Source organism: Prenolepis imparis, unplaced genomic scaffold, assembly GCF_030444845.1.
Source record: "Prenolepis imparis isolate NDT839.2.m4 unplaced genomic scaffold, iyPreImpa1.0 SCAF_2, whole genome shotgun sequence".
NCBI classification, from domain to species: Eukaryota; Metazoa; Arthropoda; class Insecta; order Hymenoptera; family Formicidae; genus Prenolepis; species Prenolepis imparis.
This window is the reverse complement of record NW_028141160.1, coordinates 3,456,198-3,480,266: the sequence shown is the minus strand read 5'-3', so window position 1 is coordinate 3,480,266 and position 24,069 is coordinate 3,456,198. Positions and strand designations below refer to the sequence as shown.

The following is a 24,069-nucleotide window of genomic DNA, read 5'->3' as shown; positions in this document are numbered from 1 at the left end:
AAAAATGTTTTTTAACGCAGTTTATAACCCTCCATCCCCTACCTTTTCTACATAGTAAAAAAAATACATTTTTTAAATTTAATTTTTTTAAATGTGTTATATGTTTATGAATACTTGATACAAAAAATATGTTAACAAGTAAAAATGTTTTTTCTTTACAAGAAATTTATTTAAAATTGATTTACTGAATTGTTTGGATTTAAAAAATTCCTAAAATTAGAAAATGCGATTTTTACAAGGTTTTTATAGAGGACGCCTTGAAAAAAATTCTCCAATATTCCTCTCATAAATTGATAATTTACGCAATTTATTCGGAAAGAATTTTCTGATTGATGCAATCAAAAATTAAAAACCATATTTTTACGCTATTTTTTATATGCATATAAATCTAAATTTATGCATTAAATCTATATAGTTATAAATACTTATTATTAATATAACTATTTATTAATATAACTATCTATTTTAATACTTATATTATAAACTTTTTATCGCTTATATTTATTATAACATATTTCAATAAGTTTATAAAATAATTTATAAAATAAGTTTAAAATATTTGTTATATTTATATTAAAATATTTATATTTAACTAGATTAAATGTATAAGTTTAGATTTATATGTATTTTATGTGAATAATAGCGTTATGTAAAAATAGTTTTTAAAATGGTTAAAAATGGTTATAAAAATAGTCTTTAATTTTTTTTTAATATTTTGCACTAATCGGAAAATTCTGAATAAATTGCATAAATTAACATTTTTTTGAAGAAATATTCTAGAATTTTTTCAAGGCGCAACCTCTATAAGAACCTTGTAAAAATCGCATTTTTTTATTTTAGGAATTTTTTAAAATTTAAACAATTCAGTAAAATACAATTCAAAAACATTTTTTTAAACAAATAACATTTTTTCTTATTAACATATTTTTTATATCATGAATTCTTACTTATAAACTTAAATCAAGAATAAGCATAAACACATTAAAAAAATTAATATAAAAAAAAACATGTTTTCGCTATGTAGGAAAGAGAAGGGATGGAAGGTTATGAACCGTGAAAAAACTTTTCTTATTGGTTTAGAAGTATTGCACAAATACTTTTAAATTTAAATCATTTCGCACGGGGGCACTTTTTACCATCTTATCCGGTTATAGACTTTAAGACAATTTTCAATGTTAGATCCGTCTATAAATGCTGACTTTAATATTATATTTGGATTAATTTTTCTCCTCTCCTCGCAGCAGAATAAACATGACAATTGGTTTACGAATGCAATCGAGAGAATACACCATTTCATGTGAACAATCAAGCAGCATCAGATCAAATAAGCAATTTCGTTAAGGACAATTTTTATCGTATTTTGATTTTTATTAGAAAATTTCTACGTGCATTTCATTAATACATTTTGATTTCTTCACAAAATAATTATTAATTACTGTCCATTTCTTTTACTTTACAACTTATATTTAGTTGTTAAAATTACAAATATTTTTTAACACATTTCCATACCACTATCATTCAAAGCTTAAAATAATATTTTTTATTATAATCTGAAATGTGTGTGTATTTAATTATTTTTATTTAACCTCTCATATTATAATTTAATTTTTATTAATTTTTTCCGTGATTTTTTTTACTTATTTATTTATTTCATCAATTAGAAATCTACGAATATACACATAAGAAAATTTTTATAACCATTTTTAACCATTTTAAAAACTATTTTTACATAACGCTATTATTCACATAAAATGCATATAAATCTAACTTAGGGTGCTTTCCAGCTATGTATGTACACAGGCGACACTGTGTAACACAGTGTACGACTCACAAAGTACTTTCCAACTACGACACAAGTCGACACAAGCGTACACAGCTAAAATGCTATGTACGACTGTGTCGTCGCTCCATGGCTACTAACATTTTTACATTTGTTACCATTATTTTATTTTCTATGGATTGGTATCCGTAGGTGATCTCTGTATACTTAACAGACAAATTTAATATTTCTTATTTTTATTTATTATTCAATCGTTAAAAAATTGTTTGGGCAAGTTTAGGAATATAGTCTCATATATAGTTTAAGAAAATAATTATTTATAATTAATTTAAATTAATTGAGCGTATAGTTAGCAGATATAATTTTAAAAATTTTAATGCAATTGTTGAAAATTTATTTGGGCAAGTTTAGGAATATATACCACGTTTACGCGAGTGTTACTTCTGTAGTAACTTACTTAAATTATCGTAAGTTACGATAATTTGAGTAAGTTATTACAGAAGTAACACTCGCGTAAACGTAGTAATAGTCTCATAGTTTAAGAAATAATTATTTTATTTATAATTAATAAAAATTTATTAAGCGTATAGTTAGCAGACATAATTAACAAACTTCTAATATTGCAATCATTAAAAACTTATTTGGGCAAGTTTAGGTATATAATCTTATAGTTTAAAAAATAATTATTTTATTTATAATTAATAAAAATTAATTAAGCATACAGTTAGGAAACAATTTTTAAAAAAATATTACAATTGTTGAAAAATTGTTTAAGCAAATTTAGGAATATAGTCTTATGTTATATAATTTAAGAAATAATTATTTTATTTATAATTAATGAAAATTAATAGAGCATATAGTTACGAGATATATAGTTAAAAGTTCTTAAATTGAATGGATGTTTACGCGCATTTCTTTCTTTTAATCGCTCTTTGCACGAAAATAATTATGTAATTTGAATAATTATAGAAAAAAACTTAATCTTATTAATTTTTTATAACAATTTAATTTACATAATTTTATCAGTTTTTTTTAGTCTCTTCTATATATCTGATAAATATTATTCATAAAAAATTTTAGTTACAAAATATTTTTGCAGCAAAAATATTTACTGCGATTTTTAATTATTACAAATTATTAAACATAATTGTACATATACATCGATAAATTTAGTGACAAATATTGTAAAGTGATTGCCCTGCACTCCAGTGGTGAAATGAAATAGCTAAATAGCATTCCAACTACAAGTCGACACTGTGTAACACTGTGTAACACAGTGTCTCACTGCAGCTGGAAAGCACCCTTATACATTCAATCTATATTATAAATATTTTAAACTTATTTTATAAATTATTTTATAAACTTATTGAAATATGTTATAATAAATATAAGCGATGGAAAGTTTATAATATAAACATTAAAATAGATAGTTATAACAAATAATTATATATATATGGCTCGTATGTTGCAAACGCAAAATGTATTATAAAAGACCCAAAGTAACGAGCAATAAATGGTTGTCAAATTATTAAAAGACTTTTTAAAATAAATCAATTTCTTTAATCAAACATACTTAAATCTGATATAAACGTTTCGACTTTACTTAGTCTTCTTCAGTATACATTCAGTAAAAAAAAAACATGTAATCATAATAAATAAATAGTCGCTATTAAAGTTGTCACATTACGGTGTATAAAATTCATGGTGAAGGTTAATCAAACGTGCAACAACCCATAATTAAAATGTAATAGAGTAAGAGTCAACGAACAGACAATAGATCATGACACACATGTAAGAGATTGGACAGAGCACAATAGTATGAACATCTCCATATAAAAAATATATTGTCTTTTCTCATTTTATGAAGCTAATTACGGACACTTGAGATTTTTATAAAAAGAAAACTTCGTCGTTGTGAAGCGAGAAGTTATCCTTTTTGAGATGTCAAGCGATAGTGTAGTTCCATTAAGCTGTTGATAAAATAAGAAGACTATTAATCCATAAAAGCATTAATTAGTTCTTAATTAAACTTACAGTTATGTCGACAGATATAAGGAACAAATATCATAAGCGATGTATAAGACACCATGCCGCTGTCGAACCTCTAGAGTCTAGAGGTTCGACAGCGGCATGGTGTCTTATACATCGCTTATGATATTTGTTCCTTATATCTGTCGACATAACTGTAAGTTTAATTAAGAACTAATTAATGCTTTTATGGATTAATAGTCTTCTTATTTTATCAACAGCTTAATGGAACTACACTATCGCTTGACATCTCAAAAAGGATAACTTCTCGCTTCACAACGACGAAGTTTTCTTTTTATAAAAATCTCAAGTGTCCATAATTAGCTTCATAAAATGAGAAAAGACTATATTTTTTATATGGAGATGTTCATACTATTGTGCTCTGTCCAATCTCTTACATGTGTGTCATGATCTATTGTCTGTTCGTTGACTCTTACTCTATTACATTTTAATTATGGATTGTTGCACGTTTGATTAACCTTCACCATGAATTTTATACACCGTAATGTGACAACTTTAATAGCGACTATTTATTTATTATGATTACATGTTTTTTTTTTTACTGAATGTATACTGAAGAAGACTAAGTAAAATCGAAACGTTTATATCAGATTTAAGTATGTTTGATTAAAGAAATTGATTTATTTTAAAAAGTCTTTTAATAATTTGACAACCATTTATTGCTCGTTACTTTGGGTCTTTTATAATACATAGATAGTTATATTATTATAATAAACAGTTACATTAATAATAAGTATTCATAACTAGATTTAATGCATAAATTTAGATTTATATGCATAAGAAATAGCGTAAAAATATGGTTATTAATTTTTTGTTGCACCAATGAGAAAATTCTTTCTGAATAAATTGCATAAATTATCAATTTATGAGAGGAATATTAGAGAATTTTTTTCAAAGCGTCCTCTATAAAAACCTTGAAAAAATCGCATTTTCTAATTTTAGGAATTTTTTAAAATTTTAACAATTCAGTAAATCAATTTTTAAAAAATTTCTTGTAAGGAAATAACATTTTTTCTTGTTAACATATTTTTTATATCAAGTATTCATAAATATAAAACACGTCAAAAAAAATTAAATTAAAAAAAACATGTTTTTTTTACTATGTAGAAAAGGTAGGGGATGGAGGGTTATAAACTGCGCTAAAAAACATTTTTTTTGTTTAGAAGTATTGCACAACTACTTTTAAGTCATTTTGCGCGGAGGAATTATCTTATCCGGCTATAGCTTTTATCTGTGATGGTAAAAGAATTTCTCATTGACTACATAGCATCTTGCAATAAACCTAAAATAAACTTTATTATTTCAGGTTTATTTTTAAGATGCTATGGAATTAATGAAAGATTTTATTTTGATATGAAATTGTTTATCAGACCGGACTATGAACATCGGCCTTAAAATTAATTTTATATTTTAATGAATTTAATTCATATTTATTATTTATGCATGCACATGTTAATCATTGTTTCTAATGTCTGAAACAACATTGAATTATTCTAGTTAGAAAATAATATATTTAACATAAAAGCTATATCACATATTATGTATATCATATACATATATGTATATCTCTTTCTAAAAGAATTGATCACAAAATTATAACTTCTAAACAGTTGCAGTTGTCATATTTTTTTTAGCACTGCTATATTTAATTGTAAGTCTTCTGCTTAAACGCCGTTCAAACTCGTTAACCGGCCAAAAATTAACGTTCACGATAAACGCCGTTCAACTGAGTAGAACTTTCACTAAAAACTTGGTTGAACGCAAAATGTCATTGATCAGAGTTTAAACTCGGTTCAAATTTTGAACCATGTTGGAGGAATCGGGCATTAATGTGCGTTGACTTTCCAGTAGCTTCAAAAATGTTGAGCGTATCTTTGATGTGTGTTTGAGATCATTGTCATGTTGGACAATAAAATTTTTTTTCCAATTAACTGAGTGCTAGAAGAATAAACCACATTATATATTATGATTTTATTTTCTTGTTTGTAACCTTCTTTTCAGAAAATCTCTTTTATTCTTATCAAATCACCCACAACTGATTTACCAAAACATCCCCACATTATCACAGAACCTCCACCGTGTTTGACAGAAGCCACTGTGAGAAGCCATATTTTACGAGATATTTCACCCACACAGCAATGGAGATCTGTAGGATACACTGAAATTATCGTAGATATACGAAATATATCTCAATTTTCTGAAAATGTTATCAGTATATTACAATAAGTAAATTATAAAAATATTCCCGTATAAGATATTCAGGAAATATCTTATCCCGATGTGAATAAATGTGTAAAATACATCTTGGAGACATACTAAAGATGTCTAAAATACGAGAGATATATTTCAGGATAGGATATATTTCAGATGTCTCTAAGATGTCCCTTTTTTATTTTGGAAATTTATATGAGATTTATATAGAATATTAATAAATGTACGTATTGTATGTAATGTAAGCATTTCCGTTCTGTGTGCAGAAGTCATTACCGGCGCTTACGGTTCTTTATATGTGTTTAAATATTTTTGAGATTAGATCAGATCTTTGATATCTGACAACAAATAAAGTGAAGTTCTGACCATCAAGCACAGACCTTTTTTGTGGTTAGCAAGGCCTATTAAAGAATTGTGTTGAACTATCGAAGAAGAAGAAGGTTCTTTATGCCATGTGCATGCCACGTGCCATAACCTCATTTATCTATCCACGGACTGAACCTATCGAATCTACTACGCTAAATTTATTTATTTTTGTATTTATCAGCTTTTTAAAGGTATCGTGATTGGAATATATATTACATTATATAGTTATTATTATATAGATATTATATATATAGTTTATTATTATACATATATAGATATATATATAGATTATTTTATGAGAAAACATTTATTTTGTTAATTACTTTCAGATTGAAAGTTAATATATAATTCTAAACAAAGTTTATTTTTGTTAGCAATTAGCATTAATATATGTATGTAAAATATAAATATTGCATACTAAACTATGTAAAAAAAGTTGTATTTTTCACAATATATTTTAAAATATATTATTTTTATTTTGTGAAATTTTTCGTCTTATTGTGTTAATTTTGTATAATTTCAGATAAACTACTAATATCTAGATTTATTACAGCGAAAGCTTTAATATTCATATCAATTAGTATATTGGCATAAAATTGGCTTACTGAGCAAATTTTATACTAATATACTAGTTGATATGCATATTAAATAATCAGCCGATATTATTATTAAAAATATTCTCCTACAGAAATCCCGACCTACCATAATTATCCTTAATATATTTATATAATATACTTGCGATATACATCTCAAGATTTTACTGTAAGTGGCAAAATAATCGGAGATGTCAGGAATAACGTAAAAATATATTTCACTGAAATTTGTGATATCTCTACGTTTTCAAGTGCGGACATTAGTATCCTATTAATATCCCTCACATATCCAAGATTTCTATTGAAAATCTTTAGATATCCCTGCAGGATATCTTGACAAAATTCCACAGATTTCCATTTGCTGTGTGGGCATAGTTTATGTGAAATTATGTTAAACTAAAGTATAAAATATGTCGTAAACTAATAACTTTTTGACTATCTTACCCTTATAATTTTTTATAGTGAATATTACGAGAAATCGATTTATACAAAAAAATTAAGTTCCATTTAAAAAAACATAAATGATCATCAAATGACCTTGAAAATCGTCCTTTTAAAAAAAATCAATATTGCCAACTTTTGTACGAAACTTTTTTTATCAAAGGCTTAGGAAAAAAAATATTTGGGGTGGGACATTAAAATGGCCAGTATCAGGTTGTTCCTCCCTAATGATGTGAGCTGAAGTGTTCACAAAACGTTGGAATCAAACAAAAAGTCTACGCGGTTTAAACCCGAAAACCAATTCTAATTAATTGTAATTATTATTAGAATGGAGATAAGGTATATTCAAAAAAAGGATTGAAGGAATGGGCTAATAAGAGCCGGTGCATCGAAATAAGAACGCAAAAATTCGTATACTTATTCTTTATATCTTTAGAATGTTTCGGTCTTTTCTTTGGATCATCTTCAGTTTAACGTGTGATACAAATGATGTATGATATAATTCTGTCAGTATTTCAAACATCATTTGTATCACACGTTAAGCTGAAGATGGTCCAAAGAAAGGACCGAAACGTTCTAAAGAAATAAAGAATAAGTATACAAATTTTTGCGTTCTTATTTCCGACGCATCGGCTCTTATTAGCCCATTCCTTCAATCCTTCTTTTGAATATACCTTATCTCCATTCTAATAATAATTACAATTAATTAGAATTGGTTTTCGGGTTTAAACCGCGTAGACTTTTTGTTTGATTCCAACGTTTTGTGAACACTTCAGCTCACATCATTAGGGAGGAACAACCTGATACTGGCCATTTTAATGTCCCACCCCAAATATTTTTTTTCCTAAGCCTTTGATAAAAAAAGTTTCGTACAAAAGTTGGCAATATTGATTTTTTTTAAAAGGACGATTTTCAAGGTCATTTGATGATTAGCCCATTCCTTCAATTATTATTAGCTTTCGTATAAAATTTTTTACAGACATTCTGTACTTCTATGAAAATAAATCGTTGCCAGTGATCCTTATATAAAATTCACAGCTTACAGTGGTACAACAGTAGTCATCCTTGGCATTGTTAGAATCCCCCAGTAAATTGCTTACGTTTGTATTATATCAAACTTGTGTGACTATAAGTTTTAGATGAATATACTTTTGTATTACAGGATATTTTATTTTATTATATTTTGAGTTGCTATTTAGATGAATCTACTTTTGTATTACAAGATATTATTTTGCGTTGCGAGAAAATGGACTAAATGTTCTGATAATACTGTCTTACAAAATATCTATACTTTTATGAAAATTAGCCATGATCCTTATATGTATTAATAAAGCTCATAGCTTTCGGCGATGCAACAGCAGTGATCCTTGGCTTTGTTGGATCCCACTGTAAGTGTATTCTTTCTTTTCCCTTATAGAATTATTATTTATTTATTACGTATTTATGTTTAAGTTACATCTAAAAGTTTCAACTTCTTTATTCTCTTTTATAACTCCAACGATGGCCAAATTTTAATCGTATATCTTTGAGTAGCAGCATATATTTAAATAGTCATATTTAAATGAGTGGAAGGTACTTGAGAAAGCATAATTAAAATAAAAAATTCAATAAAATTCAATGTTTATTAAATGTGTCTATTCATTATATTAAATTAATAAATATTAAGGACAACATTTTTCTTATGCATATAATATATTGAGAGAATATCAAATTAATATATCTTAATTGATCAACTAAATTTATAATTCTCTTTAATTCTTTATAAAACAAAGCATAAAACAAAGTTCTACTATTTATTATTTCATTATTATATTATACTCTATATTTATAATTTCATTACTATTATTATACTCTCTATTTTTATTTTTATTATTATTAATGACTTAGTTAATTTTTTTATCTACAAAGTAGAACCTTGCTTTACATATAAAGAACCAAAGAGAATTAGAGAATTTAGTTAATCGATTAAGACATGTTAATATGCAATTCTCTCAATACATTATACGTATAAGAGAAATGTTATTCTTAATATTTATTAATTTAATATATAAAATATATTTTTTATTATTGGATGTTCCTTTTCCAAACTTTTTCTATTCATCTTTTAATTATGCTTTCTCAAGTTTCCTCCGCACATTTAAATATGACATAACTATTTAAATATATACTGCCACTCAAAGATACGATTAAAAAATTTGGCCATCATTGAATTTATCAGAAAGAAGAAAGAAGTTGAAAATTAGAAGTAACTTAAACAGACGCATGTAATAAATAAATAATAATTCTATAAGAGAAAAAAAGAATATACTTACTCTGGAATCCAACAATGTCAAGGATCTTTGTTGCATCGCTGTTGGATCTTTGTGAAATCTGTGAACTTCGTATAAGGATCACTGGCAACTGGCAATGACTAATTTTCATGAAAGTAAAGATATCTTGTAAAGCAGCACATTATCAGCACATTTTTAGTCCATAATCTCGCAATTCAAAATATCCTGTAATACAAAAATAGATTCGTCTAAATGTCAACTCAAAATAAAATATCCTGTAATACAAAAGTAAATTTGTTTAAAACTTATATTCTCACAAGTAGGAAATAATACAAACGTATGTATTACGTTGTAATTATTATCATTTAATGTGGAATTTAATGATGATAATTTTCTTCATAGAATAGTGAGGTAAATAAATTATAAGAAAAATATACTCTTGTGATTAAAAGAAAATTGCAATATCCAATGTGCAACTACATACTTTTTTAAAACAATAACTATGTTTTTCTTACACTAATTGATTTATCTCATTATTCTATATAGAAAATTATTAAGATAAGATTATCGAAAATGAGTACATTCGAAATATTTCATATTTTTTATCAGAATAATGTATCAGAATAAAATATCTTGTATGTACACTATTCCTTTTTCGACTATTCCAGTCTAACAATTTTTACGCCAAATATTACAAGGAGTTGATTTATAGTAAGTAGTAAGGAGTAAGAAAATTGTGGTTCCATTTAAAAAAATAATGACCTTGAAATTTTAAAAATATCTCCACTTAAAATAAGATTATGCTTACAACAGGACGTGCCCTTCGAAATCCTACAACTTTTATATGAAACATTTTCGATGAAAGAGCTTGGTTTTGGTAAAGTAATAATACATTATTTAAAATGGGACACTCTGTATATACAAGATGGACCAATAACTCTGTCTATCTTGAATATCTTTATTATTTTTAGAGGAACAAAAATATCATAATTATGAAAGTTGTACGGCATCAAGAGAATCATAATATGGTAGTAATAATTCTTCTGTGGGTGGAGGCATTTCTGAGATTTCGAAGTCATCATTACATTTTTAATTGAAGCCACCTCATAAATCGATTTCTTCGTGGAATATTTGGCATAAAAAAGTTGTTAGAATGGAATAATCAAAATATGAATGGTTACGAAATATTTTGATACATTTTGATACATTTTGACAAAAAATATAAAAAATCTTGTAATATACTCATTTTTTGATAACTTTATCTTAATAATTTTTTACATACAATAATAAGATAAATAAATTGATGCAAGAAAAACATACGCTTGTGATTAAAAAAATTCTAGTTTGCAATGTGTAACTCCATACTTTTTTAAAAAAATAACTAAGTTTTTCTTATATCAGTTCTGACCTATCTCATTATTCTATGCAAAAAATTATTAAGGTAAAATTATCGAAAAATGAGTATATTATTAGATTTTTCATATTTTTTGTCAAAATAAAGCATAAAATATCTCATAAATCATACATTTTTTTATTATTCCATTCAAATAATTTTTTACGCCAAATCGATTTATGTATATATATACATATATATATTTATAAGAAAATTATGGTAGTTTTATTTAAAAAAGTAATGATGCGACCTCGAAATCTCAGAAATGCCTCCACCCACAAAAAAATTATTATTAACATATTATGGCTTCTTGATATCATACGATTTTTGTAATTACAATATTTACGTATTTCTAAAAATAATAACTCAGATAGTCCAAGTGGACAGAATTATTGATCCATCCTGATCCTGTATATATTCCAAAGTACTCCAAATAACTTGTGAGGGGGTAGAATGGGTCGAGATGAACAAAAGGTTCCACATTATTTTGCTAAATTCTTAATTAAACTATCTGAGCGAATATTTCCTTCATACTTGTAAGCATTACTTTTTGTTACGCTACTATTCTATTATTTCTTTTATAATTGTTGATATAAAATAAGAAAGCGAATAAAAGCTATTAATAAATAACATAAAGAGAAGTCATAAAAATATGTACATTTTTGATAGCTCATAACACTGAACGCTGCTATGGGCGCTATAAACTATCAAAATATATAAAAATGCATATTCTTTATAACTTGTCTCTTTACATTATTTATTAGCTTTTATTCATTTCCCTTTTATATTAACAATTATATTTATGAAAGAAGTAATACAATAATAGTGTAACAAGAAAGTATAGTTATTACTATCAAAGAAATAGCAAAATGGTAACGTAACAACAAAGTAGTTGTAAATATTATTATATTATGTATTATACATATTTATGAAAGAAATAGAAATAAGATCTATACATTTGACAATACTATACTATATATGTGTGATATTCAATACTACACATATGTGATATACCATATTTCTTTCATAATAATTACTTTTTTGTTATGCTACCATTCTACTATTTCTTTCATAAATATCTAATTGTTGATGTGAAATAAGGAAGTGAATAAAGTATAATAATAGAAAAAGAAATAGTAGTATGTATTGACTTCCTTATTTTATATCAACAATTATTTACTTATAAAAGATAAAGTAAAATAACAGCGAAACAAGAAAATAGTTATTATGAGAGAAATATAGTACGTCACATATATTATATTTTACGTGTTTGTAGTATATCATTGCAAAAAATGTAGATCGTTCTATTTCTTTTATAAGTACGTATTTAAATAATGATATTTACAATTACTTCCTTGTTACGCTATGTTACTATTTCTTTCTTAATAATAACTATTTTCTTTCTACACTATTATCTTATTATTTCTTTCATAGGTATATTATTATTTATATAAAGTAAAAGAAAGCGAATAAAAGTTAATAATAATAAATAATGTAAGAAAAATATGAAAAAAAATAGTAAGATAGCTGTATAACAAGAAAGTTGTTATGAATATTATTATAAAAGAAATAGAATAGTAGCATGACAAAAAAGTAATTATAAATATCATTATATAAATAATTATTATATAAATATGTAGAATGTATTTTTTAAATAAGCATTATATAAATATGTACTTATGAAAGAAATAGTAAGACACATTTTGAAATACTATCTGTACTATATTTTAATTACGAAAGTAATACTGTATCAAGAGAGCTATAATATGCTACTAATAATTTTTTTGTAGATGGAGGCATTTCTAAGATTCGAGGTCATCGTTAATTTTTTTAATGGAACCACCCTAATTTTTTTCTTACATAAATCGATTCCTCGTAATATTTGGTACAAAAAATTGGTAGAGTATAATAATAAAAGAAATGAATGTTTTAATATTCATTTCTTTTACTATTATACTCTAAGATATTTTATGTTTTATCCTGACATATTTTGACAAAAAATATGAAAAATCTCATAATATACTTATTTTTCGATAATCTTACCTTAATAATTTTTTGTCTAGAATAATGAGATAAATCAATTTGAGCAAGAAAAATATACTTTTGTGATTAAAAAAATTTGCAATCTGCAATGTTGCAACTGCATACTTTCTTTTTGAAATAACTATATGTTTTTCTTGTACCAATTGATTTAATTATTCTATAAATTATAAAAATTAATTAATTTTTAAAATTGAAGATATAATTATTTATATGAGAATTAAATTCTTGCTTTATGCTTCAAATGAATAGGAAGTAAATCAATAAGAAGTAAATGGATAATTTTCCATTTATCCTTTTTATTGATTCTAATCAGTTTAAAACTGATAGAAATATACTTTTGATCTTTTATTAATAGCCCACGACTTGCAGACTTATATCTATTTTTAACAGAAATTTGATTGCGAGAAAATATATCGCATAGCGGTAAGCGAAGGAACTATTAAATAACTGCAAAATGCAGATTCTGTTGTCAATTTTTCATCAGATTGTGCACACGCAAACCTTGCTCGATTTATGCCGCCAATCTGCTATGATAATTCTATACAAATTCTACTTGGTTTCTGCTACTGATCTGCTAACAAATTATGTCAGCAGGTTTTGTAACATTTCTGCCAACATTCTGCTATCATTATTTCATATGACAGATTTTGTATACAATCTGCAGTTTATTTGCTAGCAAAAATATATAGCAGACGTTTGGCAAAATCTGTTCAAATAGATTTGGCTGTCTGGGATTATTTATTAATTATTATTTATTATTCAAATTTATTGTAAGCTTAAAATTTAATGTAATTTAATGTAATATAATGTTTCATAGAAATGTAGTTCTATTATATTAATATATGTACACTCGCGTCCACAAAATTAATGCATAGGTATTTTAAGTCAAAATTTTGCATGATTTCAAATACGCATAACGCCACTAAAAATTATCGTATTTGAAAAATTTTTTTTTACTATCAAGCTTGAAGTCTCTACTTTGAAAAGCATTTAACAGATTTTGAATTTATCCTCCTCCCTGCAGCCTACTGCTTCAAAAGTAAGGACGTGTTTTGTCTCTAAAAAATTACGTACTTTGACGCACTCCATGGGGTGGGATACATTTTTCTCGCAAATCTTATAATCATTGTAAAATATGAACTTTTCTTTGCAAATTAAAAAAAAAAAGATCTCCGTACAATTTTTTTCGCGGAGTTATTACATATTAATGTTACCCATACATTTTTGTTCAAATACTGCCATTATTAGCATTACCCCATAAAGTTGCACTACGGAGGAGATTGTTGGTCAGATTTGGCACATTTTGTGTGTGTATGTGTATATGAGTGTGCGTGTCGTGCATGTGCGTGTTTGTATGTGTGTTTCAGCAGAGATAAACCCCTCCTACACACACACACACACACACACACACACACACACACACACACACACACACACACACAAACACACACACACAAACACACACACACAAACACGCACATGCACGCATGCACACGCACACTCATATACACATACACATAAAATGTACCAAATCTGACCAACAATCTCCTCAACCTCTGTAGTGCAACTTTATGGGACAATGCTAATGCTGGCGGTATTTGAACAAAAATCTATGGGTAACATTAATACGTAATAACTCCGCGAAAAAAAATCGCACGAACCTCTTTTTTTTTTAATTTGCAAGGAAAAGTTCATATTTTACGATGATTATAAGATTTGCGAAAAAAATTTATCCCACCCCGTGGAGTGCGTCAAAGTACACAATTTTTTAGAGACAAAACACGTCCGTACTTTTGAAGCAGTAGCCTGCAGGGGGGGGAGGATAAATTCAAAATCTGTTAAATGCTTTTTAAAGTAGAGACTTCAAGCTTGACAGTAAAAAAAAAAATTTTTTTTAAATACGATAATTTTTAGCAGAGTTATGCTTATTTGAACTTTGCGAAATTTTTACATTAAATTACCTATGCGTTAGTTTTGTGGACCATTCTTAAAATTATAGTGTATTCATTCTTAAAATTAAACACGCTGAATCTTTATAAGCACTCAGAATGGGATAAATGTTTATATAAACCTTTTTATTTAAAATGATGTGATAATTATGTCCTAGAACGCTATTTCTTCTGAAACATCCTGTATACATATTTAATTATATAACACACACACACACACACACACACATACATTATGTATATTTTTTATGCATATATATGCATATATTCTATGTATGTACAAATGTATTTGTATACACAGTCTGTCATAAAAGTAAGTGTACTAAATTGTTCTCTTTTTTATATGAAGCGTCACTTATAAGTGCATATATTCATTTTGAAGCTTACACCTTTATCTAGCAACCTTAAATATTTTATATCAATCGGACGGCTGAGTCATGAGTTCTAGCGATCAATCCGATCATGTTTTTTATACGCGTCAGAAAAAAAATGGAGCAACAAACGTTGACTACTATTTCGGTATTTTTAATTGTCCAGGATTCGTCGAGTTCGACTAGAATACTGACAATAAGAGCAAGATCTTAGTCGCTGCTGCTCCAATAATGCTCCGGCGCATAAATAAAAAATTGTACGCGACTTCCTGAACAAGAAAAGCACTGTAGTGTTCATAATGACTACTCCTCATATTCATCAGATTTAGCTCCTTGCGACTTCTGGCTATTCTTAAACTAAAGATGGCCATGAAAAAAAAGCGTTACGACATGGTACCAAATATATAAAAAGTTTTAACCGATATCTTGAACGCGATTACGGAAAACAAGTTTCAGGTGTTTTGAAAAATTTTATGACCACTTCCAACGTTGTATAGACTTTAAAGAGATATATTTCGAATAAAAAATAATAATAAAAAATTCTTCTTGTATTTTATTTTTGAGCAGTACACTTACTTTTATGATAGACTGTGTATATACAAATTTAATAATTTGACATAGCAAATTACTGACCTCATAGAACCATATCCAATTGTATCAACATAAGTGTTACTAATTTCTTCATTAATCATTGAACTTGTCATCGAATGTAATGGCGTTACACTGACATATATTTTTGGTGGTGGCTTCAGTGGTAAAAAGGAACCAATTCTCCTTACAATACTTCTTCTTTTCCCATATGTAATATTATTCATCTGTAAAAAATAATTTATTTTTCATAATTTTGATGTAATATGTAATAGTAACCTTACCTATCAAAATAATAAAAAATTGAGTAAAATTAAGAGTATAGTTAATGTTTAGAATGTCAAATTTGCTAAATTTGGTCATATATATAATTGTTATATATATGGCAATTAGAATTTGTATATACAAAAGTAAAATTATTTATTTACTAAATTTAATTGCTTATATGTAATTAAATCAATTAATCAAACATACAAAATAACATAATACATTGTATACATTTATATTCAGTATATTCTTATAAAATGTTTTAGAGATCTATTTATTTTATTATAAATTTAATATATATAATATATAACAATAATATATAATAATTTATAATATGAACAAAATATGCATAACAAATAAAGTAAGTTATAAAAATATATATTGACTATTAAATATTTCAATAAATATTACATGTATGATTACTATTATATAATAAAAGTACTGAATATCATTTTATCATGTATCAAGATAAATTTCTTATTCTCATAATCAATTAATGCTAGGCTTCTAAAAATTTCGATTTAAGTCGCAAAAATAACAGAACAAATGCAATAGTAAATATCAGAGTCGTCCGAAATTCGGAATAAAAATAATTCCGTTACATTGATGCGATGCCAATAGAACTGATAGGTTATCGTAAGTGCAAAACATGAACTCCAAGTTTGTTTTAGAAGAACATCGTCACTTTAAGCGATTTCTTACACATACTTCAATCTAAAAGTAATTATTTTCGTCTATTTATATCTATAATATGTATAATAACGATTTATATAAATTTTGTACTTTACCCTGTAGAAAAGAGGTTATATAGAAAAATGCAACTGATGTAACCGACATTCATAATATATTGGGTAAGTTCGCTTTGAACAATCATGCACTTTCATTCATTGAGCTTTATATGTATATGTAATACTCCTATATTGCTAGTCACGTATCTTCTTAGCAGCGTTGGCGAAAATATTACGGTGCAGACGTATATCAATCCTCTCACTTCCACAATTCTTCTTATAATGCAATGTGCATGCGCATGTTCGGTTAAGCCAATGGTCTAGTTTCCACCGAAGCCTTCAATCCGATTCTGTTTCGGTACGAGTTGAATTTAATAAGGGTCGGCAGGAGACACGATAGAGACCTCTCGCGGAGAGCCGTGAATTAAGCCTAGTCTACAATGGCAGTAAAGGCTCATTCAGACAGGACGCGTCAAGCGTCAAGCAGCGAGCAGCAACCAATAAGCGAGGCAATATTTTTTACGCCTGTAACGTCCCGTCATTTTCGCGAAACCATATTTTTGCGCGCTACTGTTTTTCCTGCGCCAATACTTAAAATTTAAGGATAATTAATGATTTTCCTCTTTACATATAATTGTTTAGACTAAAATCAAGCATTTATATTATTAATTACTAACCATACCAAATCTAGGGTCTCCAGTTATCTAGTTCTAACTAGCCGCTACCAGGAACTAGCGATCCGACCAATCAAACGTCATCCGAGACCCCTGAGCGTATACTTCAACTAACCAGTTATTATTATATGAAACTAACCCTTAGCAATAAGAATATATTTTAATCATGACTAACCCACCTATATATGAATATTTAATATTAATTAAACAATATAATAATATTATTTATGAAATCAGAAACATAATAACTTGTCGAACTTTACTTAACAATTTAAGACTTATAGTAATGAGTTTTAGAAGTATTTTAATCACTGACAGAATTATTATGAGGAAGGTTCCATAAATCCTTATCTTGCGATGCATTGTAACGACAAGCCTGCGACAAGCATTCGATGAATTACTAAAAGTGTTCAAACACTTAATATTTTAAGATTTCATCCGCAATTATATTTACGAAGCCTTATTTCAGTCATTAAATGATTTCGATAACGAACCCAAGATTATTAAGATTTATTGAGTAAATTATTAAATGAAGAGACTTATAAATAAGGCCCAAGTGGATATAATTAAAGAGAATATTTTATTACAGAATTAAGTCAAACGAGAACAAGAAAGTCTCGATATTACGTTATGGAATCATAATTCTATAATTTAGAAATAACCTAATCTTACCCTATTGCATTAAACTCAAGTTTTATTATAAATTATCAATCATTAAGAATTCTAACTAATAATATAAAATAAATTATATAAGAAATGATTCCATAAACGTACAAATGAATATTTGGCGAACTACAAGAAACTTTAACATGTATCTATGCGCAGACCTCTCTAAAATCAGCTCATAATCAGCAAGTAATTAAGTGCCGATCGTAGGTGACAAGCCGCTTCCGTCCGTTATCTCCCTCGCGTTATCGGATGCTAGCGTTCAAACCACAAAAGAATAATAAATTAGACACTTCTTGGAATCGTCGCTCCTCATCTCAAGCTCACCGCCTAACTTCGATATCCGGTCCAGATTATCTAAAACTCGTAAATTGATAGTTGACACCTAAAGCGTTCGCTCCTGCGGGTCACCGTATCATGACCTCTTAGTACAATTTATTGTGACATATTCCAAGAAAACGTCTTTCTTAGAAATCCCCACCAAAAGGGAATTGCACACGACACTCAGATTTTTCTCAATTTGATGGGTATATAAACCCTTAATTCTTAACTTCATTGCGGCATACCATCATTAGCATCTCACCGTAACTCTACGGCATCTCATTATCGAGATCCCACCGTAGCTCTACAGTACCATTTCTGTAGCCTTACGATACTCTGTATAAAGTCGCGCGTTTGCCGTCAACTGCGTCGACATACCCAATTTGTTAGTCGCGCATAGAATTATAAAGTAAAAGTTAAATAAAGAACTCTTGTGCTTCAAAACTCGAATACGTTGATTTTGCCAAACATCCCGCGACCGAGGTCCTAGAGAAGGGAAAAAGGCGAACGAGCGTATTACGATCCACTGCCTGAAGTTCACAGTCTATCACAAGGTAAGTACTTATAATTACCCAGACTATTTAACACGCCAATTTTAATTCTAAGTTACTCGAGACTGACAATTCTCTTTCAATCACTACCTTCTCCTAAAACAAATAAACGAAATCCACTGTTAAGCATTGCATGCAGCTAACAGTTTCCCGTTGTCAATCAGTATTTATCAAATCAGAATCCAACTACCTTTTCATAATTATTCAAGGTATCAATATCAGAATTTAGCAACATTAACGTAGAAACAATACTCCTGGTATCACTCGGACGTCGTCCAAACCCGCATTTTACCTCTAGCCGTTGGACGTACCTTTCGTAGGTCCAGACGACTCTCTACCATTTCCCCAACTTCCCGTCGTTGTCGAGGCATCCATCGTACTTGCCCGATGACAAACCTCCCATCAACACCCTGCGTATCTCCATCGTCGACGAGGCATCCATCGTACTTGCCCGAAGACAACTTTTCATTACCTTCTCTCACCTAATAAAAATCGATAACAGGAGAAAGATATCGCATAAGGATTCTTAAACAGAATTCCGGAACTAATTTCACTCTGGACGTGGTCCAATCCTCATTTTACCTATAGTTGCAACGCATACTTTTACCGTAAGCACACAAGCAACTCTCTGCCTTTTCCCCTACTTTCCGTCGTTGTCGAGGCATCCATCGTACTTGCCCGATGACAAAGCTCCCATCAACACCCTGAATAATTTCCATCGTCAACGAGGCATCCATCGTACTTGCCCGAAGACATTCTCCGTACCCCCAGACCTTCCTTTTGAATTCATGTTTAAAACCAAATGAATAGACGTATCGGATATTGATATCTCACTCCCTCTAGTTCCCCTTCATGTTATCTCACGATAATCCTTATCTAACTCATTATTAACCCTTCATTCTGACCATATGACTCCTTGTAGATGAACAACCCGAGAAACAGAAAAGCACGTCGGATAAAAAGGAATCATCGAGCCGGCTTGAAAACTCGCGAAACACGCGCTGCATCGACCTTACGCTGGTTTAAGCGTAAGGCATATAGAAATAAGCCGCGTGTCATATCGTGTGAAATAGTATCATTTTCTCCCGATACATTGCGTCGCTTAAAGACCTCATCTTCTCAAACTAATACTCCACGAAGCTTAACAAACGAGCACGAAATAACGCCTGTAATAAACTTACCGTCAGGCTTAGATTCATACTCTCCAGAATTAATATTATTCTCTGAATGTTGTCAGAACATACGCTATTTAAAAGAAAATTACACTGCAGATAACCATCAAGAAGAATCTCAATCTAACGATTTAATCTCTCAGCTAAAAACTCAACTCCCCGAGAATTCTTTAGAAATAGATGAGTACGACAACTATCTAAACTATTGATGTACGTACACTTAATCATATGTGCATTAAATATATTATTCTCATCATTGCCTCTACCAATTAATTCAAATGCTACCCAGATCTACTGAATTAGACGTCCAAGGATTAACAAACGATGATGCAAATTCAATTATAAATATAATTATCGGTCTACTAACTGACGTTTTAGAAGGAACTATTGATATCGATCAACTCATAGTCTGCTTAGATAATCTTCATATCCCTGGCGCTCAAATAAGCGTCGAATTCACAGACGATTAAATAAATATCAAATTCATTTTATTAATTAGCCCCTGAATTATTATTATCCAGATGAATAAACAACTTCAAGGCTTAATTTGCAATACAATTTACCAATTAATACTCAATTTGATCTATGAATATTTGAATGGTAAAATAACTTTCGATCAAGTCATAACTATTTTAAACGACATCGAAGATATCGCTAATAGATTCGATACTCCTAACTAGTAACTAATACCCCACTCCTGTGACCTACAACATTCCCTAGATCCGTAACTTCGGTCCTAGCTCTCGGCGTCCCAGAGGTATAGCCGGTGTAAGCAGGTTGCCTCACAAAAATAGAGAGCGCCCGTTTTCTCACTAGCCTAGGCATAGAGAGAGAAGGAAGATCACCCAGACGTGACACGCCATTGCTAATATTACCTCGCTTATTGGTTGTTGAATGGTTGCTGCTCGCTGCTTGACGCTTGACGCGTCCTGTCTGAATGAGCCTTAAGCAGTATAGAGTAAGCAGTAAGCAGTAAGCAGTATGAAATGGGAATTGCCCATTTTGTTACTCCCGGTCTTTACATCCACTAAAAACAGTATACTCTCTATTCCTACAGCCTTGTTATTGCCATTGTATACTGTTTTTAGTGGATGTAAAGACGGGAGTAACGAAATGGGCAATTCCCATTTCATACTGCTTACTGCTTACTGCTTACTCTATACTGCTTACTGCCATTGTAGACTAGGCTTTACGGATTCGTAATTTTCGTATAAAAACTAAAATAAAGAATAAATCGCATTTTAATTATGATATTCGTAATCCGTAGCATCGTCTTTCTATGGCTACAACGTTATTTTTTGGAAAAATAGACAAAATAAAAATTCGATAATAGACAAGCAACGTAACAGCTAACTACGGATCAGGTGTAGTTGCACCTGAATTCATATTGTATTTATTATTAAATTTTTAAAAGTCAAATTGTTAAATTTTACGTTGTACGCATAATTATAACAATATAAAGAATACGTCAAAACAAATTTCATGAAGAAACATTAATTTTTTGAAGCATAAAACGAAAAGTACGAAATGACTAGGTTTGTATCTAAGGTGCAGCTAACAGCTGAATCTGGGGAATATTCCGTGGTAGCACACTGACCGTGTGACAAGGAGAGAAGATTGCGTCATCTCTGTCTCTCTTGCACCGTATATATATAATGTCCGTGTAAGCACACAACACCGAATATTCGTGTGTTATCCTTGTCTCTCAACACGAGCGAAATACATAAATTATATAAATGAATAAACTCTCTCTAAATGATTGAATTTCAGAAACAACGAAAAAATAATTGAAAATAACATATATAAATTACATTTATTTTTAATTATATATATATTTTTTTTCATTTGTAATAATTACTTTGTTACTTTTTTCTAATATAAATAATAATATATTTTTTAAAAGAAAGAAATTTTATTATAGAAATTTAATATAGAAAATATATACTAAATATATATCAAAATATTTATAAAATAAAGTATCTAGTTCAAATATTTATATATAAATTATTTATTATTTATTTTACATTTTATATATGTGTATGTGTATGTGTAATGTATAATATGTATAAATGCGTGTATGAAATAAATATAAAATAAAATAATTAATATTAAATATTAAATATTATGCACACAAACATAATAGCAATAACATAAATTTAAATTTTTATTAACTTCAAATTATAGAGTAGAATAGAAATTAATAAAACAGATATTTAAATGATGCATGTTTATATATACATTGCTATTGTTTTCTGTACATTGTATACATATTATTATACAGGGTGTCCCATGACTGAAGATCCATACTTTAAGGGCGTGTTGCTGATGCCATTTAGAGTAAAAAAAGTCTAATAAACATATGTCCGCAAATGCTTCCTAACAGAAATATAAGTATTGAAAGTTGAATATTCAAAAAAAGAAAGACATTTAGAAAAGAAAAGAAAGACATTTAATTTAATTTGTTCATTTACAAATTCTGTTCAAAATTACATCCTGCAGATTGAATACAAAGTCTTGCCCTGCGTAAAAGTGATCTAACAGCTTGCTCCATCATTCCAGGAGAATTTCTGATTTGTGTTGCCGCATCCATAATTCTGTTAATAAGTTCATCCCTATTGTGAGATTGTTTCGCATAAACCATCAACTTCATATGCCCCCAAAGAAAGTAGTCCAGGGATGTTAGGTCTGGTGACCTGGGAGACCAAGAAACTGGACCACCTCTTCCGATCCAACGGTCATGATACGAATTATTATACAGACCGACAGAAAATGTAAACAATACCAGGCTGATAAAAATGTAAATAATGACAGACTAATAGAAAATGTTTCACATATTCATATCAACTTTCAATGCTTGTATTTCTGTTAGGAAGCATTTGTGGACATATGTTTATTAGACAAGGTTTAAGATTTTATTGACCAACACTGACTAAGATTAATTCTTATATTATAAGACTTTATTTGGGAATAATCTCAATTCGAGATTTATTTCCCGACTCCCCTCTAACCCCCCTATAAAATTATAGGCGAGAAAAATATAGATCCGAAAGTCGCTGAATCGGGAATCGAACCCGAGACCTTTCGCTTGCCGGGCGACTGCTCTCACCAACTGAGCTATTCAGACCCTTCGATTCTATACTTTTCTCTGCCTTGATAAACAATTTCAATCAACACCATTATTAGGTCCAGGTGTGTAAATAACAATATGTAAGATGTGATTTGCCAGTCGAATTTTTAAACAAGGTTTAAGATTTTATTGACCAACACTGACTAAGATTAATTCTTATATTATAAGACTTTATTTGGGAATAATCTCAATTCGAGATTTATTTCCCGACTCCCCTCTAACCCCCCTATAAAATTATAGGCGAGAAAAATATAGATCCGAAAGTCGCTGAATCGGGAATCGAACCCGAGACCTTTCGCTTGCCGGGCGACTGCTCTCACCAACTGAGCTATTCAGACCCTTCGATTCTATACTTTTCTCTGCCTTGATAAACAATCTTACATATTGTTATTTACACACCTGGACCTAATAATGGTGTTGATTGAAATTGTTTATCAAGGCAGAGAAAAGTATAGAATCGAAGGGTCTGAATAGCTCAGTTGGAGTACTCTGCGTTGATACCACTGCTT

General features: G+C 28.8%; 1 protein-coding gene across 3 annotated transcripts in view; it reads right to left on the bottom strand.

The window, feature by feature from the left end:
* LOC145933200 (mitochondrial fission regulator 2) overlaps positions 1–17,394 on the bottom strand; it is a 32,508-nt gene extending 15,114 nt beyond the window's left edge. For 2 of the 3 annotated variants that reach the window (XM_083032751.1, XM_083032749.1), the window contains exons 1-2: positions 17,110–17,394; positions 16,100–16,281 (exon numbers count right to left, since the gene is read on the bottom strand). In XM_083032751.1, the coding sequence (XP_082888877.1) occupies positions 16,100–16,281 (182 nt within the window). In that variant the 5' untranslated portion in view covers positions 17,110–17,394. Of the gene's footprint in view, positions 1–16,099; positions 16,282–16,923; positions 17,036–17,109 lie in introns of all 3 variants that reach the window. The other variant, XM_083032750.1, reaches the window with a different exon arrangement.
* Positions 17,395–24,069: the final 6,675 nt, after the last annotated feature.